This window comes from Octopus sinensis, linkage group LG18 (genome assembly GCF_006345805.1).
Source record: "Octopus sinensis linkage group LG18, ASM634580v1, whole genome shotgun sequence".
Lineage (NCBI taxonomy): Eukaryota > Metazoa > Mollusca > Cephalopoda > Octopoda > Octopodidae > Octopus > Octopus sinensis.
In genome coordinates, this window is record NC_043014.1 from 27,108,035 (window position 1) to 27,132,912 (window position 24,878).

Below are 24,878 nucleotides of genomic sequence, written 5' to 3' on the forward strand. Positions count from 1 at the left end.
CACACATACACATACGTACACACACATACATACGCACACCAAAACATGTGCACACATATGCACGCACACGCGCAAAAAGAAACTCAATGCACATACATACACACGCACACACACACAAATGAACCCATACACACATCCCATACAGCACACAACCATACATACACACACACAATTATACATATATGCACGTACAAGCACACACACACACATACACTTAGTTAAGCACAGTTACTCGCCATACACACAAAAAAACGCACACGTACACACACACATACTACAACAAAACACACACACGATACATATACATGCACACACACATACCTCCCTGTTTCTGACCTGCCTTCCTGACTTGCTAGGGTACCACCACACCACTCCTTTAATTCTACTACTGCCTGCCACTAGCCATTGTCCTCCATACACACACACGCACACACACACACACACCCTTGTCATCTCGCACATTCCTTCTTTGATTCAGCTCTCCTGTTTTTAAAAACATGTTCCTCCCTTTTCACCACTTCCGTCTTTTCAGTATGTGACCTCGTGAAGACTACCTGCATTTTTTTTCCCTCTGTCCTCCCGCCTCGGGATCTTTCTTTCTCCTATGTTTCCGACAAAGAGCTCCGCTCAAAACGTCATACCCTCCTTCTTCCCTTCTTTCCTGAGCATCCAATAATACTTTATTTGTTCCACATCCTCGCGTTGTTGTCTTTTTGTTTTCTTGTTTGGATTAACTTTATATATATATATATATATAGATAAAACCGCCTGACTGGCCCTTGTGCTGGTGACACGTAAAAGCACCCACTACACTCTTGGAGTAGTTGGCATTAGGAAATGCATTGCTTGACATTAACTGTAGAAACTCTGCCATATCAAGATTGGAGCCTGGTGCAGCCATCTGGTTCGCCAATCCTCAGTCAAATCGTCCAACCCATGCTAGCATGGAAAGCAGACGTTAAACGATGATGATGATGAGGATATATATATATATATATATATATATATATATATGAATATATATATATTTATATATATATGTAAAATTAAATAAGGGTAGAAATTGATATTAATCAATTAAAACCAGTAGCTTAGCATATTTTTAAAAAATCCGAAGACAAAAAATGATGCTACATACAAAATTTAGAGGACTGACTACTAAAAGTGGATAACCTATATGCTAAACATAGACGTCAAATCGCCATTACCATGAAGAATGTGTTCTCAAGAAAAATCTCAGCAAAAAACTAAAATGTAAGAATAAGCAAGGCAAATGAAAATATATGAAATAAAAAACGATTACCTATGTACCAATTGGTTTCACTTGTTAATATTTACGTATATGGATACGTAAACATCTGCAAGATCATCATCATAGTCTGTCGTTTACAAAATACAATTTCCAGAACTAGACACAGAATGCTCAACCGAAATCCAGCATGTATAAAGTTCTACAAATTATATTTAGATGTATCTTTTCAAATGCCCTCACTTTGGCGCACTGAAACTGGAAACTACTCTGGAGTTAATGAACTACAGCAGTGAATTTACAGGTTAAAGAACATTTTTTATATTTAAAATTAAATAAGGGAAGAAATTGATATTAATCAATTAAAACCAGTGGCTTAGCATATTTTTAAAAAATTCGAAGATTAAAAATTGTGCTACATACAAAATTTAGAGGACTGACCACTGATGATCTTGCAGATGTTTGTGTGTCCATATACGTAAATATTAACTAGTAAAACCAATGGTACATTGGTAATCGTTTTTTATTTCATATATTTTCATTTGCCTTGCTTATTTTTACACTTTGGTTTTTTGCTGAGATTTTTCTTGAGAACACATTCTTCGTGGTAATGGTGATTTGCCGTCTATGTTTAGCATATATATATATATATATATATATATGTACATATGCAAACATGTATATAAATACATATTAAAAGTAATAGAAATGAAACTATTATATAGATACATAATGAAAGTAATTGAAATTGAAACCATATAATAGAGAAAGTATTAATAGAGATGTTATCATTTCACTTTTGACACATAACAGAGAAAGTGTAAGAGATTGCTCAGGGCTTGAATTAGGTAAGAAGTTGAAAATTTTTTGGGCCCATGGCAATACATGGACCCTATGTAAGGCATATATAAAATTTGAATGAAACCCATTGTGTAGTTCTTAAGTCTTAGGGATTCACACAGATAAACAAACACATAGGCAGACACATTCTCAGTTTCATATATTAAGATAAACACATATATACATACATATACATATGCATATATACATACATATATATAAATACACTCACACACACATAAATATACTTACATAAAAATACATATACATGCATGTGTGTGTGTGAGAGTTGAAACATCTCAAGTGTAACTGTCCGAAATGGTCGTGACTTCTGGTTCTTGACTGATGAAAGAAAGCCAAGAATGTCCCACTTGTTTTGCCTGTCCTTCTAATTGTTGCTTTTCTTGTCTGCCTTTGTGTCATCTATCTGTCCAAATGTTTAAATTGCATTTTTGTTCCAATTTTATATATATATATATATATATACGTGAGAAGACCAGGCAGGACAAGTGAGTCCAGCCCACTTATGCATGCCTTTCCTCCCTTGGACACACAAAGACCTGTTGAGGCAAGCGAAGTTGATATCGAACCTCATCCGACGACAGGCACCCATGCCAACCCCCTTTGATTGCGAAGACCTGTTGGGGCAAGTGAAATCGAAATCGAAATTGAAATCGGAATCGGAATCGAAATTGAACCAATCCTATGACTGGCACCCGGCAGATGCCAGGACCCCTGGACTGGTGGTACGTAAAAAGCACTATCCGAATCGTGGCCGATGCCAGTGCCGTCTTGACTGGCTTCCGTGCCGGTGGCACGTAAAATGCACCAATCCGACCGTGGCCGTTGCCAGCCTTGCCTGGCACCTGTGCAGGTGGCACGTAAAAAGCACCCACTACACTCACAGAGTGGTTGGCATTAGGAAGGGCATCCAGCTGTAGAAACATTGCCAGATAAGACTGGAGCCTGGTGCAGCCTTCTGGCTTCCCAGATCCCTGGTCGAACCGTCTAACCTATGCTAGCATGGAGAACGGACGTTAAACGATGATGATGATGATATATATATATATATATATATAAGATCAGCAACAATTTAGATTCAAATGAATATGGTACTTAATTTAGAGGCATCAGAATTTTGTATAGTGTTACCCATAAAAATTTGTGGGGTGATAATAATAAAAAATAAGCAACAAGAATGATACCGGTAATTTAGTACAATTGTTTCATACTACATGTAGTATGAAACAATTGTACTAAATTACCGGTATAATTCTTGTTGCTTATTTTTGTATATATATATATATATATATATGTATATGTATATATATATACATTTAATGAAGTGTAAGGATTTCAGTCCTCACCTCTTTTATATATATATATATATATATATATATATATATATATACATATATTTACTCACATATGTATTCATACATAGATATATATATATATAATATATATATATATATATATATATATACACACACACACACACACACACACACACACATACAGACAGACAGACATACAAACATGTATATAAATACATATTGGAAGTAATAGAAATGAAACTAATATATATAGATACATAAAGAATGTAACTGAAATTGAAACCATATAATAGTGAAGGAATTAATAGAGATGTTATTGTTTCACTTTTGACACGTAATATGGAAAGTGTAAGAGATAAGAGATAGCTCAGTGCTCGCATTAGGTAAGAAGTTGAGAATTTTTTTGCTCATTACACTGCATGTACCATAAGTAAGGCATGTATAAAATTTGAATGAAATCCGTTGAGTAGTTCTCGAGTTTTAGGGATTCACACAGACAGACAAACACACAGACAAGCAGACACACATTCTCAGTTCTATACATTAAGATAAAAATATATGAATACTAAAAATATACTTGGACATATAAGTATATAGATTTATAAACATACTAATGATATAATATAAATAAAAGTAATAGTGGAATATAGATAAAAACGTTTTTAAAAAAGTTTAAAGTATGGTATAGTAATAGGCATTAAAAACAGTTTTGGGTTACAAGTTAGAAGAAATACAGTGTTCCAACGATCGTTTCTGGAGCTCATTCATCTGAATTACAGATGAATCTTAAGATTCATTTCCAGTGAATGGCCACTTCATCAGGGAAAAAGAAAAATGATGTTTACGCTAGATATGCATTCAGTACTTTATAAAGGTATGACAAAATTGGATGCTTTCATAGAAGAGTGGATATAGCTATATAAATTATGGAAATTTATGAGGGCTGATGGGAGTAAAATTAGATTGCTTACTTTCTTTCTTAAAATTTATATCTGTATTGGTGATATATTGTTGTGCACTTTTGGAATTCGGCCTGGAAGTTGTTTTCCACCTTCTGCAATTCTCTCTGGATCTTGACAACAGTGTTAAAATGGTGAGCTTTGAGCTGCATTTTAATCTTGGGGAAGGGATGGAAGTCAACAGGTGCTAAATCTAGTGAATAGTGTGAGTGCAGAAGCAATATCACATTGTTTTTGACGAGAAACTCATGAATAAGGAGAGTTTGGTGACAGAGTACATTGTCATCATGAAGAATCCAATTGTTCATGTTCCACAGATCTAATTACTTTCACCAGATGTCTTCCCACAAATGCTTCAAAACATCACAGTAGAATTCTTGATTGACAGTCTAGACCTTGGAGATGAATTCTCAATGCACAATACCACATTTCTGGGAGTGATGCTTGTGACAGGTCTTCCATGGCCACTACTCCACTTTTGAAGTGCTCGTGTCACTCAAAACCTTGTGTACAACCCATTGCCTTGTCACTGTAAGCCTGCCAAAGCATGCTCAATGTCTCCCAAGATTAACACAAAATTTCACATTGGCTCTTCATTCCAACTTCTTGTCCATGACAAAATCACAAACTACAGCATACAGATGATCATAAAAAACACAAATTTTATAACTTGTGAAGTAAATACAACCACATCACTCAGCACACTACCTATTGAAGGTTACTGCTAGCTCTCACTGCTCACGCAAACATGTGCTACCATCTGTTGGTGCACTAAAGAACAAGTCCGGGAACTTTTTGATACCACCTCATATACTCATATTTTGAGTCATATTATTCCTGTTTGCATCACCATACCTTCTATATAGGTTTATAAACGTGTGTGTGTGTGTGTGTGTATGTGAGTGTATCCCATAATAATTTAGAAACTTTCAGAGGACATGAAATAATACATTTGTATTGGTGGAATTCAAAACAGATAAAGCTATAAATAATAGCATGTAAAAATTGGGTTAAAAAAGCTTTGGATGGACAAAGTCAAAGGTTCTGTGTGTGTGAATGTGTGCATGTGTGTGTGAGAGAGAGATATAAACAGCATCCTAGATTCTAAGCCAGAATTTGAAACCGAGCCTACATTTTTTAACAAGTTCCTTATTATTATTGTTATACTTGAGGATGGTCATATTTTGCTAATTAAGCACACATGTTATGTATTTGATCTTCACCTCAGCTTTATTATTTCAGTTTCTTTGCCAAAGCTCTTTCCTTACACACCCTGTGACCATTTCAGTGACTTTCTAACCCATGTGTCTCCCTTTGTTCTTTATTATTGTTCTCCGCCTTTGCACTCAGAAATTTATGAGAGTCAAATTTAGATCAGTTCTATTGTTTAAGGGACTATTTCAAGTCAAGCTCAGGTTAAAGCAGATAGAAGATGGAAAATCCTTTGTTTAACCTTACCTAATTTAGTTAGAAAATATATAAATACAGAACCCAAAATTAATTCTAACTCTTTGGTCACTCATCACCAAGCTAAAAAGAACCTTTTTTGCTCCCTTCACTCATGGCTTTTCAAAGAGGGAGCATTTAACTTTCACTCCCTATACTTTGTCAACACAAAGAAGTAGACTCTCTTACCCTCTCTCTCTCTCTCTCGCTCTCTCTCCCTCCTTTTCAGATATTCACACACAGACACAGTCAAACACACAAATATGAAGTGGTCTTGCAGTGGATTCTCTCCTAGCTGTCATCCTACAAGACACCTACAAGAGTTGTCCTCTTGTAAATGTCATGTGTCACATTTACTTGAATTTAGAGAGGACAGCTGTGTATGCATGCATGTGTGGGTGTTGGTGAGTGAGAGTGTGAGTTTGTGTGTATATGTAGGTGATAAGTGTTAGAATGTTTACATGAGTGTTTTTGTGAGTGAATGTTCATACATATAAGAGAGGGTATGTGAAGTGCACATATTTGTGGGTGTACTTGTGCATATTAGCTTATGCTTGCAAGTATCTTTATGCATGTGTACTTATTTATATATGTTCTGTCTCTCCTTCTTTCCATGCCTTCTCTCTCTCCCTTTCTTTCTCTGTGTGTGTGTGTTCTCTTTCTCTTTTTAATCTATAATAAATTTTTGACCTGCCACCTACTTTGTAGCAAGGTTGTGAAGGAAAGCATCTTGTTTTGTTCATCATCCTTGAAATCTTAAGAAGTTCTTGCAGATATCATGACCATTTATAGCATATGAATTAAGGATTTGTATTCTCTCCCCAAGACTGGTTGGTATGTATTCTGTTGTTCTTCTGTATGAAGATGAAAGTGCAAACTCCTTAGCAGTGATCCGTAGATGTCCTGTTTCTCTTGTATTTTTCTAACTACATTGGTGTCCAGATGGATGGACAGACAGATAATCATATGTATGTAAGACAACCCAGTGTGACTGAATGGTTATGAACTTAGCTTCACAATCATGCAGACTTGGGTTTGATCTCACTGATTTGCATTTTTGGCAAATGCCATTTTCTGTAACCTCTGTTCAAATTTTACCTGTAATTCAAAACGGAGGGTCTTGTCACACACCATGTGTCACACTAATTCTATCTGGGAATTATGTCAAGAGTGCATGTGTCTGTAGAATACTCAGCCACTCACACATAAATTCAGGAGCAGGTAATTCAGTTCATCAAACAAACTGAATACTCACCATTGAACAATGGAGATACACAGAAAAAATTATATATATATTATATATTAAACAATGATGTATGCACACACACACACACATATATGAATACATATATACATATGCAGATGTATATATACACAAATTATATATATGAATACATACATACATATGTATATATATACATACATATATTTGGCATTATGTTGTGCTTGAGAAGAAGACCCATCAATCCAAGCAAAATTGCAGTCAGATATTGGTTTCACACAAATTGGCACCTGTGCTGGTGGCATACAGAACCACTCTGGTGTCATGCAAATGGCACCCCTGCTAGTGGCACGTAAAAGCACCCATTACACTCTCAGAGTGGTTGATGTTAGGAAGGTCATCCAGCTGTAGAAAACCATGGCAAATCAGACTGGAGTCTGGTGCAGCCTTCCAGCATGCCAGCCCAGTCAAACTGTCCATCCCAAACCAATATGGACAACGGATGATAAATGATGATGATGCATATACACATATGTGTGTGTGCGTGTATGTGTGTGTAAATATACATACAACATGGTATCAAAAAGTTCTCGGACTAGTTCCGTAGTGCTCCAACAGATAGCAGCACATTGTTGCATGAACAGTGAGAGCCAGCAGTGACCTTCATGAAGCTGTGTGCTGAGTAACATTGCTGTTGTTACTTCGCTAGTTATAAAATTTGTGTTTCTGTTACCATGTGTATGCTATAGTCTGCAATTTTGTCATGGACAGGCAGTTGGAATAAAGAGCCAACTGAAAATTTTGCATTAAACTTGAGAAATCTGCTTCAGCAAGCTTATGGCAATGAAGCAATGGAAGAGTCCTTCATCTCCATAACCAAAGAAGGCACAACAGAGCCGCTGCTCAATCAAGAGCATGGTCATCGTTTTTTCGGCATCCATGGTATTGAGTATTGAGAATTCCTCCCCCAGGGCCAGACTATCAATCAAGAGTTCTACTGCGACGTTTTGAAGCATTTGAGGGCGGACATTCAGTAAAAGCAACTGGATCCATGGAACATGAAGAATTGGATTCTTCATGATAACAATATACCCGGTTACTGAGCTCTCCTCATTTGTGAGTTTCTCACCAAAAACATGATATTGCTTCCACACCTGCCCTATGCAGACTTCCATCTCTTCCTCGTGAGGGAAATGCAGCTCAAAAGGTCACCGTCTTAACACTATTGCTGAGATCCAGAGCAAATCACAGACGGTTCTCGACTCACTTTATGGAAACCAACTTCCAGGCTGAATTCCAAAAATGGCAGGAATCCTGGAACCGGCATATTGATGCACAAGATGACTATTTTGAAGGAGATGATGTTAAAACTTAGATAAATAAGTTATTTTTTATTGAATATAACTAGTACATAGATATGTACATATGTACATGCATGCAGGCACACACACACACAGAAGCTTACACACACACACACGCACATACATACACATGCATACATAAAAAAGAAAATTTCAACAAAAGATACAACAGTGTTTTATCAATAGCACAAAGGAGGAAAAATTTCTTTTTCATTTTGTTATATATATTTTTTACAAAACTTCTGAAATAGTCAATATGAATGATATAATGATAATCATCATGAATATGTGTACAAAAAATATATATAAAAAACAATTTCCGTTAGAAATTAAAAATAAAAACGAACAAAAATGATATTACAGAATAGTTTTGATGTTTGATTTATATTAAAAAAGAGAAACCTTTTATAGGCTTTTAAAACAGTCAATACTAACAATCTATAAATGTAGAAAGTAGAGCAATTGCAGTGGAAGACATGCAGTAAGATATTGTCAGTCTCAACATTACATTTTTAGCTTTTGATATTTCCTTTGTAATTTGTCAGTTTATTTTAATACTTTTCCTTCTTCTTTGTGATGTACTGAAATAGATAAATGACACGTGTGTGTTGGTGTGTGTACACACACCAACACACACATACATATATCTATACATATTAAAATACCTGTAGGATAAACAAAAATAATGATAATAAATAAAGGAAATAATAGCACATTTTTTTTACCTACTTTCATAATAATCAATTATAATGCGATAGAAAAAAGGTATGCAAAAATATGGAACAGCTTCAACAAAATATTTACGGAAATCAAATAATTTTTAGTTATTTATGTATTAGTTTTATTTTTTATTGTGTATTGCAGCAATTAATATTTATTTATGTAAAGGCACAAAACTATGTGGAAAAATTAGGCCAACTTTGTTTATACTGAGAGCAGTCAATATTGATTTCGTTACATTGGCATTAGGGTCGATTTTACCAGTAAGAGTATGTAGGCATAGTTGATTGAATCAACTTGAGTACATGTCTGGTACTTTATTTTTGTTAATGCCTTCCGTAGGGATAATAGGCTAACCTTACATCTGTGTATTTTGAACTCTGAATGCAGAGACCAAACTGTATGACTAGAAAAGAAAGTATTTAATCTCATATATTATTGTGTCACATACTTATTTAGTGTGGTAAGTATTAAATATTAAATTCAAAATACTTATGGAGTGAGGACAAAGACAATTTTAGCTCAGTGAATGACTAATGATTAATTTTATAATTGTGGGCAAATATGGAAGGAACATGTTTCAGCCTTATTAGATCTTCTGCAAAGCATAAACTTTAGCATACCAGCTAATATAGTGATAAAAGTATCACTAAATTGAAATACAATATTGCACTTAGAAAAATATCAACTTGAGTTAATATTTCAGAGTTGCCATCTGCATAAAAACCAATAGTTTATGTTAACATTTTTAATATGGAGAGTATCAAATATCTAATTAGAAATACTTATGCTGCAAGGAAATACATCAACTGTGTGTCTTTGTCTGTGTTTGTTCCCACTACAACTTGATAACCGGTGTTGGTGTGTTTGTGTCCTCATAAAGTAGCAGTTCAGCAAAAGAGACTAACTGAATAAATACTAGACTCTAAAAACAAAATATTAATTTTAATGATTAAGACAGCAAGCATTGTTAGCATGCTGGGCAGTGTTTTATCCATTATGTTCTGAGTTCAAATTCTGTCAAAGTTGATTTTGCCTTTCATCCTTTTGGGGTCAATAAAAGAAGTACCAGTTGAATGAACACTAGGATCACTATAATCAACATTGCTGTGCCAAAATTTGAAACCCATATTGTTTTAATGATTTTAGCAAATATCTACGTGTTTTTGTTCAACACATCTCCTCAGTAAACCATATATTTTGCCGTACTTGCTGAAAGAAATTTGTTTTTAAGCATTCAGTTTTCTTTCTCAACATTCTGAGCTCAAATCTTGCCAAAGTACTGACAATACACCTTATTTTTAAAGTTGAAATATTTTCCCAATTTGTAAAATTAAAGATTCATTATTTTTCATAACATAGATGTGCCCACACAAGGTTTTGCATGTTTTCTATTTCCCTCAAGCACTAGAAAAGGGTTACTCACCTCTAACATGATATCATTATCATTATTTTCTCACCAACTAGTCTCTTTACAGTGCCCTTAGTTATTTCCTATCTTCATTAACTTGATGCAGTGCTAGATTTTGATTTGATGTAGACATTAACTACATGAGGCTTAGAAGAGCCCCTGTTAGAAAAAATTATACAAGGCTTTTTAATAATTTTTAGGTACCTGCAATATGTGAAGCCCTAACTTGTCTTGATTAACTTTGAGAGCGGTCAATATTGATTTCATTACATTGGCATTAGGGCCAATTTTACCAGTAAGAGTATGTAGGCATAGTTGGTTGAATCAACTTGAGTACACGTCTGGTACTTTATTTTTGTCCAATCCCATTTCATACTGTGATTATCTTCTTCTTTAATTCATATTCAACATACATCTAAGATAATGCCCAATAATTTCTTTCTTTCTGGTGTAATATTAAAAGATAAGTTAAGGTGGAGAGCTAGCAAAATCATTAGCATGCCAGGCAAAATACAATAATAACGATAACCAATTACATCCCCTTAGATTTTTCTAATTGTTGAATTGTTCAGTCATAAACTCCACACACAACATGGACAAAAAAATTCTTCTTAAAAAAATACATATTTAAATAAATTCTAAATATATATATATATACACACACACACACATATATCTGTGTGTCCTTGTGTCTGTGTTTGTTCCCACTACAACTTGATAACCGGTGTTGGTGTGTTTATGTCCTCATAAAGTAGCAGTTCAGCAAAAGAGACTAACTGAATAAATACTAGACTCTAAAAACAAAAAGTAAGTGCTAGGGTCGATACATTTGACTAAAACAAATTTTTCAAGACAGTAACCCCAGCAGTCTAATGACTGAGACAAGTAAAGCTATGCTTGTGTCTTTTTCTTTTTCACTTCTCTGCAGATTTTAAGGACAGAATATCAATACATGAAAGTTGTGGCCAGTAATCTTTGCTGCTTGTCATTTCATGTGTAGATTTTATTTGGCAAAGTGCAGGCAGGCATGGCTGTGTGATTAAGAACCTCCCTTTCAAGCCACATGGTTCTGGGCTCATTTCCACTGCATGTCACCTTGGGAAAATGTCTTCTATAACCACAGGCTCACCAAAGTCTTGTGAGTGGATTCAATTGAAAGACACTGAAAGTGGCTCATTTTTTATGTGTGTGTGTGTGTGTGTGTGTGTGTGTGGTTGCAAACAAATGTCATCATTTAACAAATTAGCAGCCTTCATTTCCAAGTTTTCAGGAAAACATGTCCAGTCATGGAGAAACATTACTTTGTTTGAAAACAGAAGAAAGTTCATGACAGGAAGGGCGTCTGGGCATAGAAAATCTACCCCAACTCATCCTATCTGACCCATACAAGTATGGGAAAGTGGTCATTAAAAACAACAATGATAATGATGATGATGAATATATCTCACAAGTTGTCAACTTGCTGGTGATGTGTTTAATTTCTTAGTTTTCTTTAATCCTTGTCAAGTTACAAACTCCTGACAAGCAGAAATGCCACCGATTATAACAGGTCAGATTTGAACACAGAATTGGAACAGCATTGCTAGGCTTCCCTTCTGACAATCCTGCCAATCCACTGCTGAATGAAAGACAAAATAATACATCAGTGAAATTTGAACAGACAGAATCTATACGGCAAAGGGTTCTATCTGATGATCAAGCAATCCTTCCAATTTACCTGCCCTCTTGAAACAGTAGTCTACTGGTGTTAAATTAAATGACTATATATGCCTGTCTCTGTACATTTGTGGCAGTATGCCAATGTGAGTAATTAATATTAAATAAGTATATACAACAAGGGAAATTACTTGCAAAAATCATTTGAGCTTTTATCAATGATTTATCAGTACTTCCGTATGTAAATGGTAACCATGGTTAGTGGTTGTCATTGTTGTTGAGTCCCTGATCATCAGATCATCCCTGACCAAATAGACATGACCATCTTGTTTGTGTTTTCTTTTTTTTTTTTGGTGGGGGTTGAAGATATGACAACATTCTGTGAAATTGTTTAATGTATGCTTCTTTTTTTTAAGATACAAGGGTATGATTTGAGGGAGATTTAGCTATTTCTAGAAGGTCGAGTGTTGGTAGTGAATGCTTGGTGGTGCTGTATGTAGCAGTGGTCGTGGTGGTGGTGATAATTGTGTGTGGTAGTGGAAGGTGATGAGGTGGTGGTGGTTGGAGTGGAAGCTGGTGGTGTGTGTGTGGTTGAGGTGTGTGGCAGTAATGGTAGTGAGTGGTGATGATGGTGGTATTTGTGTGTTTGCGCATATGTGTGTGTGGTGATGGGTTTAGTAGGTGTATGATGCTAGTAGTGTGTATGTATATGTGTATGAGATTAGCAGTGATACAGTGTGTGTGACTGTGGTGGATGTGTGGTGATGTGTTGTGTATATGATGGTGGTAGTATGTATAGTAATGTATGGCATACAAGACGGTGGCAGTATGTGAATGTGGTAGTGAGATGGTAGTTTATGTGGTGGTATGTGGTGTGTGTGTATGTGTAGCGCTTGTATGTGTATGGTGCTGGTGCATGTATGTGGTGTTTTATGGTAGTGCATGTCTGTGAATAAGTATAGTAGTGGTACCGTGTATAGTGCTGTGTGTGTGTGTAGGATGTTGTTGTAAGGTGGTGTGTGTGCAGTTGTATGTGTATGTGTTTATGTGTCTATATTTTAGTGATGGTTTGAGAAAACAATAGTCGTCTGTCTCATCATTAATACATCAATTTCCTGTAGAAAGAAATTAGGTTGGAATGAGCTCTCTCTTTCTGTTGTAAACAAAGATTCCAGATTATTGGTAAAATCTCAGTGAATTACCTTTCTGAGTGCTGCTGTTTAGCCCCAGGTCAGCCTTCATTGAGAACAGCATTGAGCAATGTTATTCTAGGCATACCTATATTTTTAAGTATATCTGGAACTACATTAAAATGGAAGAATGTGATTCAAGGGAAATTTGGTTATTTCTAGCATGCTGTCCGGCCATGTAAAGGTTCTGAACCCCTGCTGACTTTGTATTTTCCTTTCTCCTTTGATTGAGGGTAACAGAGGTTCTCACCAAGCATTGGTTCATTATCTGTTACTGTATTTCTGATAGCTGTTTTTGTTGTTTGGTCCCAGGCCAGCCCTGGTTGATGTAAATTTATAATCAAAGGCATTCCAACCATAACCATCCAATCATATTTTCATACATAATGTATTGCTAGGATCACATTAACTAATGTCCCTTCCTCTTTCAAGATAGTGGGATGTAACTTGAAAGAGATTTGCCTGTTATTTTAACAACAATGTAAAGACCGCTAGGTGCTAGTGTGCATACATTGTATGCAATAGGACAGTCTTGATGCATTGCATGCAGTATTGTGCAGCCATTTTACAATGTTCTCTTATGTAAACAATGAGTTTGGGGCAGATAGGAGTTAAAAAATGAACTTACCTGCTATGGTGCATAAAACATTACAAGCATTTATAATAGGTTAACAAATCTACTTTATTCAATGAATTTAATAATTTGCTGTAATTTAATGTCTGTGTGTAGTACACACTGAACACAAACCCCTGACTCTACTAGGAGGTGTCTTCCAGTGAATGAGGAATACTCTACAGAGTCAATCAATCTCTAAGAAAAAGCAAACAAATCTTACACAAATCATATTGTACAATTTTAAAATAAGGCAGGACATACTGGATAATGCATTTTTCTTATATGTATGTATGTATGTATGTATGTATGTATGTATGTATGTAGTATGTATGTATGTATGTATGGATGGATGGATGGATGGATGTATGTATGTATGTATAGTATGTATGTACGTACGTATGCATGCATACATGCATGCATGTATGTATGCATACACTCATAAACAGAAGAATCAAGTCTATTACTGGATGAATATTTGATTTATCTCAGGAGGCTGAAAGATAAATTTTATTTTGATAGGATTTGAACTCAGGGTGCAGATAGCCAGAATAAATACCACAATGTATACTATATATACACTCAAACATCTGACAATTTGCTGCAGTATAGTTCTGGATATACAAAATTATGGGATGACCACAGGTAGAATGTCTTTGATTATCAGGTTCATTCAATCAGGTTCTTTCATTATCAGGTTCATTTAGACTTGGGAGCTAAACAACAACTTTATGCATTTCACTCTAATTACATATTGATAAGCTTCTGGTCAGCCATTCATCTATGACAAAGCCCTACGGTGTCAGCAAAACTCCAGGAGTCATGGGCAACCTCTTTCAAAATGTGGGCTAAATGAGACATGCTTTATTATTAGGTAGGCTACATTACTAAAAAAATTGAGGTATGTTTTCCTTTGGCATGCCATTCAGAAAGTATCATAGGCCACATTTTTCCCATATCTGCTTTAGCATTAGACATTGGTTGCTGTCTTGACTTCTGCAATAAAAGTAAACTCCAAGCAGACATAAACAAACAAACACTGGTTATTAAGCAGTAGTGGAGGACAATCACAACACAAACACAAAGATACACATACACATAGATATATCCATACATATATACATATACTTGGCAGGTTTCTTTCAATTTTCGACTACCATATCCACTGACAAGGCTTTGATCAGCCCAGGGCTATAACAGAAGACACTTGCCCAAGGTACCACACAGTTGAGTTGAAATTGGAACCATGTGGTTGAGAAGCAAATTTCATACCACACAGCCACTCTGGCACCTATATAGAACATCATCTAATGTGACTTTTCCTTGAGACAACAGGGTATGATATGAAGGAGACTTGACTGTAATTCTAACAGGCTATGCAACCACACCAGAGACTGCTTCACTGACTTGAATTATTCAAGTAAAGTTGTGTAAGGTTGTGTTGTTAAGTGTAGATATGTAGGTGGTTTGATGTATCATATATATATCATCCATGGTCAATATAAAAGTGCAAATGGTTTGTGATTAGAATAGGAAGTTGAGTGATCTATTATTGATGTAAAAGTGTGAATTTTAAAACTTGTTCGATGGATTATTGATATTTTGGTCAGGCTGATTTTAGCTGCATGTTGTTACCCATATTTAAGTTAAGTCTATCAGAAGTTTTCAAGGAAACCGTTTCTTTATACACAAACATTACAATGATTATAATGCTTATTTGCCATGGTTTATATTACTGATTACCAACAGTGAGTTATGTTGGCTAAGAATTAAATAGCTACATCTTCATGTGGATGGGAGGCGAGAATAAAGAATGTCTTGTAGCCATGCCTGAAGATGTATTCATAGTAGACAAGTGATTTCTTTTTAACCCAGCATCAGATGTTTGGCCAAGAATCCTGTTCGCCTGTCTTCTCTGGAATCTCTCCATCTCTGCTATGTCAGTGCACATGTTTTACATGTCTTGTCCCTCTGCCCACAAGAGCTTGCCATGAACAGGGCCAGCTCAAGGTACCACTAACTCAAGCAGTTGCTCGTGGTCCAATGTGCTTTTTAGTCTACATTTTCAGTTTTTCTCCTTGTGAAAGTTTTAAAAAATTATACTTGTAAGGGTGCTGAGGTTCAGCTTGCCTGGGCACCAGCAACCCTAGGGCCAGCCTTGGCCACAAACCTCAATGTAAAGCCATGTTTTAGCAGGAAACTCAAGGAAAATTCCATCAATCATATGGTTGTAGCTAAAATACTATTGGTCAGAATTCAGGGCAAATCACCTGATATGTTGTGGTCTATTTCTCATTACTGAGCTGATGCAGTTTCAAGTTTAAGCCATGCTACAAGTCTATAACTGATGTAGTTGATGTGATCTAGCACAGTATTTTATGGGTATTTATTTCATTGGTCCTACAAGATTAGGGGACCAAGTTGACTTTAATGAAATTTGAACTCCTAGCAGAAGGCATCAACATAAAAGTCCCCAAAAGCTTGCAGCGCTATGTTGTCCTTCAACCTGGTTGAAGTTGTAACCAGTTCTCACTCAAACCCCACTCTACCTATGGAAAATTGATGGACATACAGCATAATGCCACCAGAGTTGCACTAATCACGAAAAAATGGATGGTCATGCAATAAAGCCTTATTCAAGACTGACCTGGTGCTAACCAATAAACCTTAAATAATTTCCCCCTCACATGAAGCTAGAGGTTAGTAAATGAGAGCTTGTGATGTTCATGCTGTTCGGTTATGAGAATAAAGGGAAACTGACCAGAACAGTGATAAAAATGTTCGTCAATTTTTTACATAAAAACAGAGGAAGGCTATCTTAGATGTTTTAATACTTTTAGAAGGAGTATTAATCTTTTCTACTCAAGGCACAAGGCCCGATTAGAAGGAGCATTAATGAATTACGCTTGCCAGTAGCTTGGCGCAACTTCTATTTTACTGCAAACCATAAATAGCATTATCTCATTATCCATCAATTAACCCTTACCTCCTACTGTTGACATCTAACTTCTGACCTTCCTTTTACAGGCAACATGCAAACAGGTGATGGAGCACATTGACCGTTCACTCAAAGCAGTCTATGAAGGGGCAGATAACTCTACATTGAAACAAAAGAAGGCGCAGTAAGTTTGACACATGATTTTATTTATCTGTTCATACAATAGGTTCAGTGTTATTGTTGGGGATTAACGTTTTTACATGGGACTTTCTGCTTCACATCTATCGTACGTTTGTTTGTTTTTCGCTTGTTTCCTGCTTGTCTGAAATATTTGCTTTCCCTCATAATTCTGTCAGCTTGCTTGTATAAGTGTGCATACACTTGCACACACATACATATATTGAAAGAAGAACGAGCGCATGCAACCGAAAGATGAGTAAATAGGGAGTGGTTCATATTCTTTGAATGAATAAATGTATGTATTGAGTTCGTACTTTTGTTTTTCCGTTTTTGACAACTCGCCTACTAATATAGTTGGCAGTAGTCCAGCATGTAACCAAGTTTTCTCTTGTCAGAAGCCTGTTCAGCGGCCTGCATGCCTGTCCGTAAATATATCTATTCGTGATATAGTTTGTTGATTATTACTGTTACTACATTAAAACTATTAAAATAACAATAATAACAACCACAACAAGCAACCTCGCCATCAAACTGCACCCTGTCGTTTTCTTTTTGTTGTTTTTTTTTTAATAGGGATTTAAGGATAAGCAACAGCAACGAATAGTACTGTAAGAATAACGAGTCCTTTCACAGTCGTTCGACCTATGGAAAATTGATGGACATACAGCATAATGCCATCAGAGTTGCACTAATCACGAAAAAATGCAGCCAAAACTCCCTCAAATCAAACCTGGGATCGCCTTAAAAAGGGCTCAGATACTTGGAGGAAAATGGGGAGGGGGGAACAGGGTTATAGCTGGAATACTTTTGATCAAAGGTTTATTTGATTAGGGATACCTGGGGCTAAACAACAACAATAGTAAAGCCATTTGACAGTCATTCGCTCTGCTATAATTAGCAGCTAAATCCCTCGGATTGCACATTACTATCTTACAAAGTGAAAGGGCACATTAAGTTTTGTAGTCCTGGATATACCAGCAAAATGGATGGTTACTCTGGAATATGTTTAATCATAGGTCTGCTCCATCAGAAGTTGACCTGAGGTTAAATAACCACAACTACAACAAAACACATACAAAATAGCTAAAACAAATGTCCTCTCTTGGCCCATTCTGTAAGCTACAGTTAAAAAAACATTATCTCTACCATCATCACAACCACTACTTCCACCGACCACACCGTCGTCAATATCACCACAACCACAATGTTACAAACACTGCCACCACAAATATCACCACTTCAGTGTTCCAGGCATCTTCCCCACCATTGACAACACCATCACATACACAATGCAACAATCACTACTGTCACCACCACATGTTACAACCACCTTCATTAACACTGTTACAGCCATTATAACCACCACCACCACATTTCTATAGTAATCCCTAACCTTCTGCTGCCTACATATCACTTATTATGAACCAAAGAATGAATATCTATGCAGTCATTTCATATTCTAGAAATAGCTGTCAAATCTCCCTCAAGTCAAACCCTGCCATCTTCATAAAGGAGGACATATTGGAAAATATGTCAGAAAAAGAAAGACTGGATCACCAATGATGGAATGTCTTTGATTATAGGTCTACTTGATCAGGACTAACCTGGGCTTAAAATAAAACCCAGCACCACACATATATAGTTACTTACTTCTGCTCACCTCTAAAAAGCAGATTTAGTTTAAGAGACATACACTTTCATCAGCTATAAAGACCTGTACGCACAATAATATCATTATGTAGCTGTTATAAATTAACCGGCTTTTGTTAATTGGAGTTAATTGTCACATTGTTTTGTTGGGGAGGGGGGCCATACCATAGTCTAGAAAGACAGTGAAAGTGGTGGGTTGATGTTAACTGATATTGCTAGGAATAAACTTTAACATATCATTAGAACCGCAAACAGAATGCTTTGTGATATTTATTCTGGCCCTGTATTTTCTGAGTTCAAATTCCACTATGGTCATCATTGCTTTTTATCTTTTGAGGATTGATAAAATAAAGTACTAGTCTAGCGTGATGGCTTGGCAGGATTGTTAGAGCAATGGACAAAATACTTTGTTGTATTCGTTTCAGGGTCCTTGGATTCTGAATGACCAGGTAGGTGTAGTGAACTTGTCTGTATCTAACTGAAAAGATGGTGTTTAAAATACCTGAATTAAAGCTGTATGAAACCACTTTTGTGTTTTTCCACAAAAATTCCACAAGTTTTTCATTCTTGTCAATGAAATCACCAGGGGTCATTTGTTGACCTAATGGTGTATATTCTCCCAAGTCCAATAAAGAATGGGTCAACCCATCAAAGAATAATTTAAGATTCTTATAAAATATTGAATCTGGTGAAAATCTGCATGTTATGAATGAAACAAAAAACAAAAAGAAGAGTTTGTAGAAAGTCAAGTAATTCAGTTGTAAAGAGTAAAAATTCTAACATTTTGTACTCCTACTCTTCAAAAAAGAGTAGAATAGGGATCAGCATGTTTTTTGTGATGACCCTTTTTTAATTCTTTCACATATTCCCATGGCCCACATGCATATTATATATTCTTTTCTACTCTAGGCACAAGGCCCGAAATTTTTGGGGAGGGGTTCAGTCGATTAGATCTACCCCAGTACGCAACTGGTACTTAATTTATTGACCCCAAAAGGATGAAAGGCAACGTTGACATCAGCAGAATTTGAACTCAGAACATAAAGACAGACAAAATACCACTAAGTATTTTGCCCGGCGTGGTAATGTTTCTGCCAGCTTGCCACCTTATACTATATCATATATTACATATAAGATAATCACCACAGATACCCAACCCTCATTTCCATCACTAGTGGAGCAAATATTTAACAAATTTCACTTGTCATTCATCAATGGCTAGGGAGATTCATAAATGGGCTCTCATGAAATTAGTTGAAAAACCATGTTCTTGATATCAGAAAACTGTCCCAATTTAGCATGCAAATCTGTCAAAAATTGCTTATCTATGGACCGTAACAGTCTTTTGTCTCCTGGTTCAGTGACTTCATGTCACAGTACGCCATTGCAGCATGAGCTGGTAGAGTTCCCCATGACTCATGCTCTACCTATTCTGGTATGACCACAGGTTTGGTAATTTTTTCCCCCACACTTTTCTCTACATCACCAACCTCTTGGCATCACTTTTAACAATGCCCATTGTTTTGCAACTGATTGTAACACTCATTCCTCTACATCTTCTTCAACCAACTGCCAGACACATGCAACCTAAGCACCTTACACCAAACCTGCACTAACTCCATGAATAGAGATCTTGAAAATGCTCTCCAATTGGGATATTGCTAATCTTGAGTCCTTCAGTTAAAAAGTGTAATCACAACGTATATGCAAGAAAACTCTCCAAATCATAAACAGCACACAACTAGAATCCTCAAGGTTGTAACAAATGCAACACTTTGCCATCATTGAGGATCACTCCTGGTGAATACATATCATCATCATAGCATAATTTGGATGACAAGGATTGGTCTTCTCCTTGAGAATACCCAACAATTATAAAATTTCTACAAAGTGAGATGCACCATAAAGCACTGTTCCCTCATCTGAGGCTATGATATTGTTACATCTTTGGTCACATCCAAAGAAAAACCACACCAATGATTGGTGTCACTCTGACCCTCTCCTGCTTTTACTTTTGTCATAACAGTTGCTTCTGCTTCTCAGTGTTGGCTATTCTTGCTCCATCCTCTACTTAGCCCCCTCCCCAACTCATTCATGTCTTTTCCTCTTATGAGTGTATCCACTCATCTCCACCCTGGCCACTGCATCCAATCTTTCTTCTAAACATACTCCTCTGGAATCTCTTTCCCACACAAGGTGATTTACAGTCTTCAAGAGGAACATCAACCACATTGGTCCTACAAGCAATGGAGGGTGGGAATGGGCTTTAAAAACCATGAATAAAGTCCCTTCTTCCAGAACAAACCAATGAAAGCACTAAAAGCTACTTCTTAGAACCCTTACAGTCGAATGCAAACAATGCATGCATAATATGCATAAACATCTTTCAAGCATTTTTGTTGTTGTTCATATAAACTGACAATCTCTGGTCATCCTCTCATAAATGCCACTTTTCTATTATTGTTGTTGTTGCTGTTATTATATAAAAGCAGTAAGTGGCAGAATCATTAGCATGGCAGACGAAATGCTTAGCAGCATTTCATCCATCTTTACACACTGGGTTCAAATGCTGCCAAGGTCAACAAAATACTTGAAGAAATGTTTAGAAGCATTTCTTCCAGCTCTTTACATTCTGAGTTCAAATTCTTCAGGTGACTTCACATTTCATTCTCTCAAGGCTGATAAGATAAAGTAACAGTCATGTATAGGGGTTAAAATTATCAACAAAGCCCTCTCCCTATACCAAATTTTGAAACCATTATTGTATTACAACTTAGTATGAAGAGGAAGGGCAGTATGCATGACATTATTTTCAAGGTTTTTGAGATTGGTGATTGGAATGGAGGAAGTTATCCAGTTTAAACTGGACACCTAATCTCAATGCTAGTAACAGACTGAACTCTTCTAAAGGTACCAATGGACCAAATGGTATCAGAGTGACATATAAAAAACAAATTCTGTGACAGGCTTCTACACAGTTTCCATTTACCAAATTTTACTTACATGACTAATCGAGCCAAGTCTATGGTAAAAATATTTGACGAGGATGCTTCGAAGTGAAATTGAACCTAAAACTTCACAGTTGAGTCTATCAGCAACTTCCATGTGAGAATATGCCTTTATCAACTAGACCATCTATCAGCTGGAAATATTTTTTCTTCATGTCTTGTTATTAAATTTGATAATTTTCATGTTTTGTATTAATTTTATTCCTGTTAATGAGGTTGTAGCTTTTTATTGTTTAGCTCTGTGTCCAAGTAAGCTTTGATCTCATAGACCTATGATGAAAGATGATTTAACCATGAGTAGCCTAAATTGTGTTTCAGACTTAGTGTCTCTAGGATCACATTATCCAATGTGTCCTTCTTTCACAAGACAGAGCATGTGATTTGTGAAAGATTCTGGCTGCTGTTTCTAACAGACTGAATGACTGTTCAGAGACTTCCTCATCCACTGATTAATATTTTGTTCTGTTGCTTTTCTCTTTACTAACTTATTTTCATCATACCTTGTCTTTCTCTGTCTGTCTGTCTCTCTTTTTCTCATACTCAGACTTTCTCTCTCTGCCTCTTTCACTCTTTCTTTTTCTCACTTTCTCCCTACCTTTCTCTCACTCCATCAGAGTTCTTCGGAAACACAGATTGGAAACATTGGCTAAGCTAGGCGTTGCTGACCCTGAAATTGGCTCTTCAGCAACACTTCCAAGTTCCGAATCGTGTCGACACAGACCAAAGACCTTCCCTATGTCACAAACTCTCGGTCGAACTGGTGCAGGTACATATATGTTTTTTTTCTTTTTATCTCTTTCGTTTCCTAAAAGAATTCAAGAATAGCTCCATCATCATCACCACCACCATTATGAGCATCATTAATCCATATATAGAATGCTAAATTCATGCCTCAGTTAGCAAAATATCAGACAACATTGAAGAAGCAGTGTAGTGTAAGTGCATTGTGGGTAAAATGTGGGCACTGGTGAATACATGTGGAGACAGTTAGGGAACAGTGTGGATCAAGTATATGTGAAATGTGTAGGTTACATACAGTGTGTGTACAGTATGGGAACATTGTGAGTACAGTGGTTATAGTGAGAGCGAGTGCCTGATGTCTCTCTTCCCATATGGCAACAATAAAAGAGTGATGGAATCACAGACAAGACTTCAACCAAGTAGTAGATAATATCAAGGATCCACTGGTAAAACCTCAGCCTTGTAGCATTTTACATCAAAGACTCAATGACATGACCTCAACCATGTAACAACTGATAGCAATGGATTCACTGACAAGATTTCAACCATGTAGTAGATAACGTCAACAGACCTGCTGACAAAACCTCAGTCATGCAGCATTTTACATCAAAGACTCATTGACATGACTTCAACTGATAGCAAAAGATTCACTGACAGAACTGGAGCCATGTAATTGTTAACATTAATAAACTTACTGACAGGATTTGAGCCACACCCATTGACAAAACTTCAGCCATGTAGCAATTAATAGTAATGGACTGAGTAATAGATCTTGAGCAATGTAGCAACCACTCAACAAGTGGTCACTTTTCTACCTCAAATTTAGTACTTATATTACTTATATTAAATATCTCAGCTATTAGATAGTTTTTAAAGGTGGAACTTGGAGTAGATAAAATTATAAATAATAGCATGTAGTATACTGGGTTAAAAACACCCTTAGATGGAAATCATCAAAGGCTGTGCATTGGATTCAAACCCACATAAACATGGTTGATGTTCTAACCATTATACCAAAGCAGCACTGTGGTGTATGCAAGAGATTCGAAATAAAGGCACCTACCTTCTCTTCACTCAGATGGAGACCCTTCAGCGGTAATGGATCCTTCAACACAGCCCGACCCGAACGCTAGAAATAGCAGCTGCTTCTCCCAACCTTAACAACGTGCTGGCCCGTCTTCCTCGCTTGACGACTGCGATCGAAAAGGGCCAAATGCCACCCTACCAGCGCACGCGTCACTGCTGCCCCTTCCGGTCAGCCCCAAGTTCCGATCAGCTCCCCAGCTGCTGACATCATCCCACGCGCCACCCTGATCTTAAAGATCACAATCTCTCTACTCCATGTTGTAGTCCACCATCCAACCGGGAGGGCGCCTTGCGCATTGAGATCTTCTGAAGCTAGGCACCTCATTCTCCCCCTTTCCACAATCGTCGTCTGTCGAAGCGACAATCCTGCAAAGGTCCAAGACGTGTCGCGGCATTCCATCCACGGAGACGTTGTTTCTGGAATTGACCGGCGTCACCATTCCTCTGCTCCATTGAGACATACAGCGCGCCTTCGGTGGCTTTACCCAGACTTCCTCCCCTATTTTCACACAAGCGGGTCCCTTCTCTTCCTCGTGGCCCTCCGGCGCTTTACTCGAGTGCCTCCATTCATATTTAAATACAGCTCTCTGCGGCACAGATTCTTCAGCTTGTCCAGATCGGGGAGACAATTTGTACCAAAAAACTGCTTCAGGCGGCGAAATGTGCCCTCTTTTCGCTATGACCTTGACTGTCCGATGGTGCCTTTCTACGACCCCGTTGTCCATTAGCAGTTCTTCCGCGGGACCTCTCTCTAAAAATATCCCATTCAAGATCTGCGCGCAATCTCATCAGCAATGCCCGTTCTCAACTCCCTCCAAATGGCCAGCCAGCCCAGCCCGCAGTCGACCATGGAGAGATACATTCCCTGACGGTAGTGCGTCACATCCACAGCTAGCCTTTTCCAGTTGTGCTCCACCGAAAGGTTTCCCTGCTCATGCCCACATGGAGCAAGGTCAATGGACTGACACCTGTTGCAGCTCCCGACCACTTTCTGGATGCTTCTCCTAGTGAACGTCACCATCAATTTTCTTCGCCAGATTCAGGGTCCTGTCAACACCCAAGTGATGCATAGCATGCAATCTCTTCAGTTCAGTGTCATCCAACCGACACGCCCCAGCTATCTCTTTCCGGGCCTCCCCTGGTTCCTCCAACCATGCCCTTTTCACCCTGGTCAGTGCGTCCACCCTGTTTTTCTCCAAAGGCATGAAAATCACGTTCAGCTTCAGTCTGAACTCGGCAATCAATTCTCCTAGAACTCCTAGACTGCGCTT

The 24,878-nt window shown here is 37.1% G+C and overlaps 1 protein-coding gene across 3 annotated transcripts in view; it reads left to right on the forward strand.

Moving 5' to 3' along the window:
* Positions 1 to 24,878, forward strand: part of LOC115221467 (NCK-interacting protein with SH3 domain) — a 170,815-nt gene that overhangs the window by 93,690 nt on the left and 52,247 nt on the right. For 2 of the 3 annotated variants that reach the window (XM_029791652.2, XM_036510813.1), the window contains 2 exons: positions 17,032 to 17,126; positions 22,395 to 22,546. In XM_029791652.2, the coding sequence (XP_029647512.1) occupies positions 17,032 to 17,126; positions 22,395 to 22,546 (247 nt within the window). Of the gene's footprint in view, positions 1 to 17,031; positions 17,127 to 17,187; positions 17,229 to 22,394; positions 22,547 to 24,878 lie in introns of those variants that run through there. The other variant, XM_036510814.1, reaches the window with a different exon arrangement.